Here is a 12038-nt window from a genome sequence, read left to right on the forward strand (position 1 = left end):
TGCAAAGTAGTAAAAGTGAAGCGATCAAATTAAAAATCCAAATTGGTTCATTTTTGCACCAAAACCGCCAGCGGTTACTAACAAATAACGTACGAAATACTTACTTTGTGACAATATAAAATAATCATTCTGATGATGACATCACCTGGCATGGCCTGAACGTATCCCGTCTTGTAATTGGACCACCAGCTCGCACGGACTGTGTCTCGAAGCGCCGGATTGGAGGTTGCCGTGGAGACCGCCGCAGTAGTGATGAGGCGAGTGTGGGGCGCCGATGTACGGAAGCCCGGAGCGCTCAGTGTGCTGCGAGTTACATAACGCGTTCATTGACACCAGTCATGGCCCACGACGAAGGCAGCCCGTCCACGGAAAATCAGGTGACTTACTACCGTTCGGAGGAGGTGAGGAAAAGGAACACGTGTAAAGAGACCTGGCTGGTGATCCACGGCAAAGTATACGACATTACCCGCTTCGCGGAGGAGGTGAGTAACCCAGGTGCAGGTGGACGGCTACGGGGACTGTGCCAAAGGCCTCCACTTTCCTCTGTACGCCATCTTTTATCAAATTAATAATTTAACACTATCCCCCCAGAGCTATGCTGTGCAGCGTGGCAAGTACTCGGGGGGGGGCTTTACTGGAGAGTGGGCTACCCAGCTAGGTATTCTGGGTATTTACCCATAACCCCCATGGCATTAGCGGAGAATTAGGTGCCATGGTGACCTGAAACGGGGCCTGTTACATTATGACTGTGCGCCACGCCATTTGATGTGTTAAAAGGTAGACGGAATGGTCACAGGGGTCATTATAGAAGTGACAGCAGTTAGCGGGTGCCCAAAGATAAACGTGAGGGTGACACGAGGACAGATTGTTCACAAGCACACTGTCCTACTTAACTACCGGATGCACAGGCATGGATAGCACCGGGGTCTCGCTTCACATCAGGCAATAAAGGCGCTTTAATTGTAGCTTTAGGAAGGCAAAGGAATGAGCCGGCCCTAGTTCCCCGGCTTGCACTTGCTTGTTATCATCGGACAGAACCTCATGGCGGCGCTCTCTACCAGCTCAGAAGCCTTGGCGGCTGGCTAGTTTCTTTTACGACAGGGATAGTTTATTATATCACATTATTATTCTAGTTGTTACAGTTATGATTATAAAGTCCCATCAGTAGCATTATTGCGCAACGCAGTGCATACTTCCAGTGGCGAAATCACAGCTGCGACGCGGTTGGACATTGAGCTGCATGAAGCCTTATCTGCTGTTGCGCCCGTACGTGTGTGTTTTCTATTAACTTGGACCGCGGGCTCATGGAGAAGGATCCCCTTGGAACTTATTAACCGGGTCCCCAAGCTGTACAGACCTGAATTGTTGGTATTGCACAATATCCGTGAACTTTGATTTAGAGTTTAAATGACCCTTATGTGGTAAAGCAAACAGAACATTCTTTATGCAGTATGTTCCGCTACCACCGGTCTTCCCAAACGGAGTCACACGCCATCTCTTGATGCGACTTTTTTATTGATAGTGGCTCAGAGGATCGCCTATAAGTCTGATCACAGTCGGAAATTGTAGTTTAGTGAATAATGAACTGTAAGAGCTTACATTCCAGGCTTCTACTAGAACTTTTTGTACAAGTCTGCAACCACCTAGCGGCCCGCTCCTCAATGTCAATGCACGGGCAGATGAAGAGTCTGATTATTCTCTACGTATAGAAATTTCCATCGGGATCTCTTCTCATCTTGTGGTTTGGAGTAGTGTGTTAAGCCATAAGCCTTTCTTTCTAACACAGGTTCGCAAATATGTTGGTGACGTCCTTGGAATTACTTTTTTTTTATGGTGAATGAAGCGAGTTTCTTGTGTTTTCCTAGAACTCGCTACAAGTTCCCAAGCAGCTTCTGCATTAGATGTTTGTGAATTTCAACCAAATGTCAAATAAATAATTGACCTCCAATATTAACCATGGTGGTTTTTTTAGGTACCAAGACAAACGTTACTTACCAACTCGGTAGCGCAGGTTTTGTATGGTCATTTTGCTCTTTTTCACTTAATACAATAATTTACAAATAGTAATATAGAATTACTATATAAAAAAATCCTGCGTGTTCGTGTAAGCAGCCGTGATCTCTATTCTCGGATAAAGAAGGAGATGGTCCAGCTTGTGGGTGATTTCTGCGTATAGAAGTCTGCACGTTCCTCCATACTCTTTTGAGTAATGGTATTAGTGTGTGTTTTTTGGCTTAATATGGTTCGTAATAGTCGGTTCAATGGGTAGGAGGATGACTTTTTATTGAAAAGTACTCCATACCCCACATGTAACGTTTGCACAACCTTGTGATGTTCGTGTAATAGTCACGGTGGCATCAATTAAGTGAATGACACTACGTGACCCAGCCCTGGTGTCTCCGTCAGTTCTCCATAGGATTGGTACATGTAGGTCTCTGGGAATCTCATTGCCGTTTCATTATCAGGGGTGTGGTGACCCGTGTGTCTAAATCTACGTGTGCGTTTCTTCTTTAAATTTATGGTATTGGATTGCATGCAGCCGAAAATATTTTTTAATCACGTAGATTCAAACGCACTGTGCTTTAGGCATGTCACACCTGTACATAGGAGGGGGGCAACTTTGTTTTATGCAAACTGATTACTACGTGTAATAGATGACGTAGGTGCAGAAGAGATCTGCATATTAAAACCTGCTCGGTATTAAAGTTCCGTGCCTGGGAGTTCTGGAATCTTTTACTATATGAACAATAAAGCATGTTGTTCGTTCTTTCTCTCCTTTCTCCCTCTCCAACATGCCAGGCTAGTTTAAACAAGATCCTAGAGAGCTGGAAGGAACATATATGTTTGTCTTTGTGCTCTGTAACATGGCAGCTCTGTGGGTTCTCTGGATCGGACTTGTGGCCAGCGAGCTTGCTGTGGAAAACCACCAGAGATTATACGGTTAAACACGGGTCCCTGGCTTGTATCTGAAGAGCTGCCCAGACAAAGACTGTCCTCCGCTAGCCAAATAGCTGCTTCTGGGTAGCCCAGCTGTGCATGCACGACGTCAGTCAGTTTTTGGCCGGGATACGCAGGAAGACCTATGTCCGAAGTTTATAATCAGAACTCACAATTTAACGCCAGTTATCCAAAGGAGCGTAAAACGCGGTCCATGTGGGTCAGGAAGCATCGTTTAGCGTATGTTTGTGTCTATGCTGTTTGTTGTGCTTGATATTCTAAATATTAATTTTGTTGCTTTGATTCCATTCACTTGCAGCACCCGGGTGGGGAGGAGGTCCTCTTTGAACAGGCTGGATGTGATGCCACTGAGAGCTTTGAGGATGTAGGACATTCGTACGACGCACGGGAGATGCTGAAGCAGTACTATATAGGAGACCTGCATCCGGTAAGGCGGACCTCTCTGCGGAAAACGGGCTCAAACCCTGCACGCAGAAGAGCAATGTCAGGAGATGCCATAAATGTCATCTGATCTTTTTTACGGGCTCTTATTAATTAATTCTTCCCCCGCAAACAGTGCGTGATCATCTGGTGTTCTACGAGCTCATTGTTGTTAAAGGAACAGTGCGGGAATTGTAGATCTGCTCCATTTAGTGTATTTTTGCAGCGTTATGTCCCGTTCCTTTTGTTATGTTAGGAATCGGAGGGGAGTTTTGAGACTTTCTTCCACAAGGGCTTTATAGGCTTTGGAAGAAGGGGTTAGGTTATAAAAGCTAACAATACTCAATTTTGTTCCCCCCCCCTTCATTATATCAAATATTGGGTTTTATGGGTTTTCTTAGAAATAAAGTTCTCGGGGAGCAATTACCAGTATTGTAAGGTATTCCTGTACGATGCACGTTTGTTGTGAAAATGTATTCCCTACCCTTTAACTTTTTTTTATATATTTTTTTCAGGATGACTGCAAAAAACAAGATAAAAAGGTAGGTCAGCATTTTCACCAATAGAACCCAGTAGCCAATTATTGGGCTTAACCTGTTACGTGCCAGAGAGCTAGCCCAAAGCGTTTTACTGTGCATTGCTCCTCCGCTACGAGCTGTAAATTATTAATATAAAATAGCACTGCGTTTGAATTAGTTTTGCAAAGACCACTTGCTCAAGTTTTTTACGAGAAATATAAATACTAGAATTCCAGCAATGCCTGGTTTCACAGGTTGAAGGGTAAGTTAATAAGTGAGGAAACCGTTTTTCTTATAACTCAAAAGCGGCATTTGCTGCAAGACCTGGTTTTTCCATCCTTCTTTATTTTTGTGCCGCAAGCAGTTGGATCTCCCATAAGTCGATCTGTTTATTGAGTGCAGTGGTCATTTCGGACCCCTTGAACCCCCTCCATTTCCATTGCTGGCTGTAGCACATTGTGCAGAACTCGGGGCCGATAAGTGCATAAACGCAAATACATTTCATTTAAAACACCAAGAATAAAAATGAGTGGCGGCTTCTGGAATCTGTCCAGCCTTATTATTAAAGTTTATAATTTTATGTTTCTGAAGTAACGATTCTATCCGCTATGTAATTAAAGAGGCTTATTTATTAGACAGAATGATGAAATAAAAATAAATTGATATATGTTCCCTATGTACCTATAGCAGCAGATACGAGGCGTAGTGATACTCTAAGCATATTCTCACCCGCGAAACGATGATCCCTTCCTCTCTACCTGGCAGTAATTATGGAGTAACTCTGCCCTTTGCCCATCTTCCTTAGATTCTCTGAGTGTTTTTTTGGTTTTTTTTGGCTGACTGCCTTCCAGAGATTAAATATGATTTCCGACTCTCTAATTAGAGTGCTTTTAATTACTGTTTATTTTCTTAGTGCTGATGTTTTGCCCGTTTCCTCCATCCCCCCGCATACTGTATTTGCCCCGGGCTGATTATGTATACACTAATGCTCTATGCTTGGGCTTCTAACCTTTATTAAGGACCTATCATTCTTGGTAATGGTTGGGCTTTTAGCTGTCAGTATTAAAAAGCGAACTGTCAAGGAAATTCATAGTATTGCGTAACTTTGTTTTCAAACTGAAAGCCATACAATACTGTTAAGGTCCGTTATGTATTGTAATTAATTACGTTCCCCTTTGCAGAAGCGGTTTATATAATAATAGTCTTTGGATCTATTATTTGTGATACAACCCATACGGTAAATTGTGTGCTATTAAAACCTGTCTGCTTTTTGTTCCATTAAGGATTCCGAGACATCACCCGGTTCATCAAGGTAACTTAAGCCTCTTTACTTGTTGTTTACATACTGCCACGGGTCAATTTCTGTGTTTTTTACTAAATAAATGTTCTTTTGTATGCGCTTTTTAGATGTACAGTACTACTTTGCAGGCAATTATTGATTGTTAGATGTGGCTCTGGTTTTATTGTCCTGCCCTGATGATTGCTTGTTAAGATTATTTGTCTTCCTTTTCCCCCCTCCAACAGCTCTTGGTCAAGCTGGGTGATCCCCACTGTGGCCGTGGTTATCCTTGGCGTTATGTATCGTTTTTACTACATGGATAACCGGTCCTCTTGAGTTTTAGCTCCTCGGGACCACAGCTTGCTGGAGTCTTCACGCACAAAGAAAATGAACAGGATCAACACACAAATCGGGGGTCCTTCCTCTCTTGTCTACAACAGAATCCCACCTTTACCACGGACCGGAGACTTCCCGTTTTAACTTTGCGACCAAGACATTTTTTGTCCATATCATGAGAGTGATTGTGTTTTTATCTCTGTAAATTCGCGGTCTCCTTGCAGGACTTTTTAACAAAAAAACGTGCTACTTTGGATTTTGTGTCACAAAGCATGCCTCGTGCCTGTTATACATGTATGTTAGTCAAGTGGCTCTATGTGTTTCACTTATATCTCACCAAGGTGGAGAAGCTGCTACGTTCTTGCATTAATTACTGTATGGAGAAGACATGCATTTGTCCCAGAGTTGTGAAGGTGGATGTATTTTGGCACAGTAGAATATTAAGTATTTTAGGAATATTCCTTGAGGATTGAATGATTCTTGTCGTTTTGTGTCTCCTGCTTTTTATTTTGTTTGTAATAACTAGAGCAACTGTGCTCCATGTTCAAACATTTACACGCTGTAAAGCCATAATAATGACGTTTCAACGTACTCATTTTTAATAAATCTTGTTCCATGTGGCTTATCGGGACAGATACGTGTAGTCCCCTATTCTTAATCCCGGAATGTGTGTGACGATCAATCTGCTGAGGTTTATTCTTGCAATCCACAGTTGCAATGATTTCTGTCTGGGTTATTTGATGGATGAACGTCCAACTATGGTATGGACTTGGTTGAACTTGGGAGCTGCTCCTGTATTCAGATGGCGAACCCTTCGTGATCCTGCGCTAGTTACAATTCTATGTTTCCAGTTCCTACCGTGTTCAGTGGATCAGAATTAAAGCATGATCAAATGTTACAGCTATGGTTGTGGAGGATGCCGAAGCCTTCAAACAGTATTGGCAGTATGTGAAATTGTGTAGTGTCTCCATGTGGCTTTCATTTTTGTAGATGAGGCAGACGAATATGAGTTGGCCTTGCTTCTGCCCTGGATCTGACAAATATCACGCTTAAAAGAATTACTCGCAAGATATTATGCCTGATTCCATGATTTCCATGACAGCGGATAACTGTCCGTTCTCAGAGCGAGTAGGTAGAGCTTCTTCTCCCTTTACTCTGCTGGGCAAGCGTCTGGCCGACGTCCTTGAAACGCATGGTTTGGTGGTGTGGTGCCTCCAGTCATTCTATGGCTTTCTCCCACTCCTCAGAAGTTTGTTTACCATGTTCATGCATTTTTTTTCTTTCTCTTATTTCGTATGAGACAGAGCGCCTTGTGTTTGGTGGAATCTAAAACAGTAAATGTTTGTTCGCTGGGAGCGAAGATCTTACAATGAGGCTCTGTAGTGTGTGCCATTTGTCAGTCCGATTGTCCCTCTGCTGTTGGGTTGGACTGTTTCCATCCAAGGGACGTTGACAAAGTAATGCGGATAATCAAGTATATTATAAATAAGTATACCCTGTACCGTAACGTGGTTTTATTTGTTGTAGGTCAAACGGACTTTGTCTGACGTAGCAAAGAATATGTATATATATATATATTTATAATATATGTTTTAAGTGTATTTTAGAGTATTCACCCTAAAATGTTACCAAGTGATTTAATGACATGTGGCAGGATAAAGTCTGTATCCTGCTGCTCAGGAAAGGATTAGCACATGAGGAGGGCGAGTCCATGGGGAATTCACAACATCTGTCCTTAATTCAACAGTTCAGTAAAGACCTTTTTTATACAATTTCTCTTTCTTTTAATTTTCAGATCCGCAGGCAGGTTCTATGGCAGGTCCATATGTGTGTTGCTGTGTTACGCAGATGCAGGTTGTAGGTACGTAAGGCTTAAGTTAAGAAGAAAATGCCATTGTATGTTACGCATCAGAGAAGTCGCGGAACATTTTACATCTGATTCAAATAAAGTTACTCAGTTACGCGATCATGGCTTTTCTTCTATCCGTAGCATTTAAGTGGAAATGGTACTGTGGGGTCTCTTACTGTTTGTATTTAAATAGAGCTGGATAGTACTGAAGACAATGGGGTATGAATGATAAAGTCATGGGGTAGTTTTTATAGAGTCTTTCTATTTTCTGGGAGTGTTTGAGGTATTACGTGACTGAAGAAGGGTCCCTTGGGGTTTGAAGTCGTAGGTTTTATATAATCTAATTTCTCTCTCTTGTAATTCATTGGTTATTTCTCTGATTATGGTCTTTGTTGGATAAGGTTGATTATGTCGGGGACAAGAGTGCTGCTTAGAATATAATGGCAAGATGAGCTCTATGAGTGCTCCTCCCGGCACCCCGATGTACATAACAACTAATGTGATCAGATATCTAAAGGGTGCGTGGGGTTAATTCCAAGCGCCCCTAGGCTTTTGTTTTGAGGCTATATGCTAATTACCCTCCCAGTACCTGCGGCTGATACCGCGTGACAGAGGTATGGGCAATTTATGGGTTTCTTTGTCATGTAAACACACATGCAGGTTTTATGCTGGGCGAACCAGCTTTTCTGCTAAAATTCTGGCGCTGTGTTTTTAGCGAAGATCTTTGGGAATTTCCCGGTTTCATTCTTATGGTGGACTCGTTCACAAAATGATGTCAAAATGCGACAGGGGGAGAAAAACCACCGCAAAGAGACCGCTGTTTCATTGGAGAGCTTCCTCTGCTTTGTGGCGATAGTTTGGTGTTCAACCTGGATATAGATTATTGGTTTTATGTCATCGCCATGATTGTTACGCTTTGTCTCGTCTAAATCCATCCGATGAATAAAGTGTATTTTCCAGAGCAGATTACAGCCAACCGGGCGGGGGGATTATCGAAAAATCATCTCCAGTCTTTGCCTAATCGAGCAGCTTTTCTGGTGCTGGATTAGAAAGGACTGGCTGGGATTGAGAAATCAGACGGCTGTTTGCAGCTCTGCGTTTGGAGAGCACGGTCCTGCACGCTCCGTCCGCTGGGTTACCCAAAATAGCAATTAGATTTTCCTCCCATCGAGCACGTGGATGAGGGCAGCAGAGCCGTAATCGCACCAGATGCATCTGCGTTTATTGACAGAGACACCCGCGTTAATCATTGATTCCGCCGTGCTCCTGTCACATGATCCCGATAACTCGCCTGTTGTGTTGCGGCTTCGGGGCCACCTATTCTACGGGCCGCGGTGGGCAGCCGTGGGCGCGCAGCAGAGGCAGACATAAGAGAGACTTTGTCTTAAAACAAGAGCCTGCGTATGCATTTCTATGTATGATGAGTTGTCTGCTAATGAGAATGGAATAATCCCAACAGCATACACATGAGATTGATGTTAGATGCAGACACACAGACCTGGCCGGCAGATCAGACCCATTCGCCCCCCATCTCGTCGCTGATTCTCCTGCTGTAAAGACTCAGATCGTAATCAGTCGTTAGATACAGAAGCCGTATGCCTTTGATAATAAATGGCAATCATGTTTAATAGGATCTGAGCGATGGTTAATGTAAACCATATTGGTGGTTTACGCAGTGTAAGTATCCTGCTTATCTCTGGTGCTGCCTTCTGACTCTGGATCGTGTGCCCGTAATTCATGCCCCCAACTGCGGGCACCGGCTGGAATTCTCTCGGAATGCAGTAGGAGTTGGTGCCGGACACTAAAAGCTATTCCATTGTGTTCACAGCTGGCACGGGCGACATCAAGCCCGGCGGATTCAGTTTTCTCTCGTTTAATGTGATCGCGCTGGTTTATTCAGCGCTCGGCAGCTCGCCACCGGCTACTAAATGCTTCCCAATGCCCAAAGTATATAATCATCAATATTGATTGATATCGGCGGCTGGTGGATTTGTGCCGTTTGACGATATGGATATTGTTAAATATGTTGGTATTCTCCAGAAAGGACAATAATTATATAAAGCAAATGAACGTGGTCTAAAACGTTAGCCCCCAAATCAATGATATCCGTTAAAAAAAAAAAAAAAAAGACCTCTCTACGTTAGTAATAAACTGGAAATGAGTTATCGGTTATGCTGCTTGTATTAAATGGGGCGTCTTCCAGTTTCCCTGGAGGTGGGAGCTGCTTTAGTTCTGGGATTTACCGTCTACTGGTTAGCGTCTGACATTCGGAGAGGAGCTCTTGGCACAGATGTGTTGTGCAAGGAGTTAATTTTTAGCGAGGACAAAAGGCAGAAGGGCCGGGGTGTTTAACTTGGAAGGACACAGCCCGTGAGCTGCCAGACAGGTTTAAGCAGAGCAGTAGATAGGAATTCTCTTTAATGATTCTGGCTCCCTTACATCGCTGTGAGGCTTGAGATTGCTCCAGAGTGACCTACTCGGCCGGAGAGTCTGTCCATGCGTGTGCGCAGAACGCTGAGGACCGTTAACAGAGTGCCACTGTGCCCGTGCCAAGGCGGCCGCGCTGATCGGGAGTCTGTCCGTGCAAACCTGAAGGGGCTGCAGTTACTGGACACGGGACTCGAAATAGAGCGTTATTGATTCTAAACTTTGCCGTGTCTTAGCCCGACATAAGCCTGCAGTATCATGCGCTCGCTCTCCGAGGACATCTTCTCCACGCCGAAGCTCGCGAACCGATGGGGACACCAAGGTATCGTCACTGGAGGCAGACGCACAGGTAAGGTGTAAGCCACATGCGGCAGCTCCGGTGACGCTTAACACATTCACGGCCAGCAAATAACTGTTTAATTTCTAGAAAGGTGTGCAGCGCGCAGCAATGCATCATTATGTGCTCATCTCTGAAACCGCTTTAAGGATGAAAGCTATTGCTAAGTGTTACCAGCCTCGCTGGGTCTCCAGGGGTAGTAACGACCCATACTGTACAATAGAAACAGAATCTGTACTGTAAAGTCATTAATTAGTCGTTGGTCTCGTCTTAGATTGAGGAGCCATGCATGTTTTTATTCCCTCACTGTATTAGCCTCTACCACTTCTGCTGGAAGGCTGTTCCGTTTATCTACCACCCTTATTTTTCCTCTAGACCCTCTAGTTTTAACTGATGGCCTCTTGTTCTGGTATTCCTCCTCCTTTGAAATAATCTTTCCTCCTGTAGTTTGTTAAATCCCGTTTAGATTTTCCTTTAGATGCTTATTACACAGAATTATTATTATTATTATTATTATGACATTATTTACAATCTAATAGCCCATAGTGTAAAATTATTCATTTTTTTCTGCTTTCTGAATAAAACGATGGACTTTTTATTAACGTCCATTCTTATAAATGATTTTCATCAATTATTTTGTAAATATTTATTTATACAATGCAAAAAAAACCAGCTGCTGGTGCCTCTTCTGCAACCACGCTTGGAAAGGCAGGTGATCAGTGTAAGCCGTGCGATGTACGCCCAACTGGATAGACAACTTGGTATGTTAAGCGCGGGTGGTATTAATTACATACAATTAACTCATGAAACATAGTGCTGGAAATATGCCAATTGTGTTTATACCGCAGGACCTTAGTGTGAGGATTGTGTGATTTACTAAAAATTGAATTTTTATAAGGATGTGGATTTAACGAGTCCTAGAGCAACGAGCCACTTTGCATTGCTCACTTGTGCATCTACATTTAACATGTAGCTGTAGCTTCATACATGTGGGGATGGCGCACCATGCAAGACTAAGACGATGATCTGGACCCAGCTCGGAGGTCACTTACGGTATAGATGATGGGTTGGGAATAGCGTCTGGATCCTCTTAGTGTTATGGGGTGCAAGCAGTAGGGTGCTTTACTGTGAGCCTGCAGCAGAGCGGAGCCCATAACGGAGCCCGCAATGGAGCATACTCAATAACGAAGCGGAGCCCCTGAGCTAGAGTATAAAAGGTCCAGTAATGTTGGTACCCAATTATGGTATATGTCACAATTATCCCATTCATAATCACTCAGCAGTAAAACGTGCACATCACTCTATTAATCTTAATCTATAATCCCCTGATCTATCAGGTTAGACCGACACAGTGTAGCCGGTACCGATCCACGTAGAACCAACACAAACTGAGACGCCTGTTCCGTACGGCACGTGACCTCATAGTCTATGGACCTGGTGATTTATTTTTTTATGGCCTCCGCAATTGATTTTTTGGTTTTGTCCCCCGAGACTGTGGGTGACACGGTAACAGATCTGTAGAGATCTTGGGTTATTAACTTATTATCTGTATAGACAAACTCAGGATTCGATGGCTGGAGGTGGTGTGATTGATCTGTTTAAGGATTTATCTAAACATAAGAACATTGCACTCCATCTATTGGCGCAGGCGGGATGTGAGTGCTGTGAGTTGTAGTGAGTAAGAGGGGTTCAGACATTCTGCTTGTTGGGGCCGCTAATGTCACTAAATGTAACGTCTCACTGAGTTCTCCGAGCTGTGTGCGGAATGGCAGAACGTGGCAAACGCGGAATAAACTTTGTGACTTTCTACCCGAAATACTCTTATTTTAGCATTTCTGATATCCAAAGAGGGTGACCGAGCGGAGCGTTATCAAACTTTATACAGGCAAGCTTTGTAACTGAGCCAAGTATGCA

General features: G+C 43.6%; 1 protein-coding gene across 1 annotated transcript; it reads left to right on the forward strand.

The window, feature by feature from the left end:
• The first annotated feature begins 338 nt into the window (after window positions 1-338).
• On the forward strand, window positions 339-5511 carry LOC149299191 (cytochrome b5-like). Its single transcript, XM_089486654.1, has 4 exons — window positions 339-482; window positions 3257-3385; window positions 3894-3920; window positions 5389-5511. The coding sequence occupies exons 1-4, from the start codon at window positions 339-341 to the stop codon at window positions 5509-5511; spliced, it is 423 nt and encodes a 140-aa protein (XP_089342780.1).
• The last annotated feature ends 6527 nt before the right edge of the window (window positions 5512-12038 follow it).

This window comes from Sceloporus occidentalis, unplaced genomic scaffold, assembly GCF_023333645.1.
Source record: "Sceloporus occidentalis isolate IW3139 unplaced genomic scaffold, rSceOcc1.0.p SCAF_29, whole genome shotgun sequence".
In the NCBI taxonomy this organism is placed as follows: Eukaryota; Metazoa; Chordata; class Lepidosauria; order Squamata; family Phrynosomatidae; genus Sceloporus; species Sceloporus occidentalis.

What these genes read in the sequence shown, in the direction of transcription:
- LOC149299191 (XM_089486654.1), top strand. Translation starts at nt 339, where the DNA reads ATGGCCCACGACGAAGGCAGCCCGTCCACGGAAAATCAGGTGACTTAC. An exon ending in TTACCCGCTTCGCGGAGGAG is followed by an intron (nt 483 to 3,256) that starts GTGAGTAACCCA and finishes ATTCACTTGCAG; the next exon opens with CACCCGGGTGGGGAGGAGGT. An exon ending in ATATAGGAGACCTGCATCCG is followed by an intron (nt 3,386 to 3,893) that starts GTAAGGCGGACC and finishes TATTTTTTTCAG; the next exon opens with GATGACTGCAAAAAACAAGA.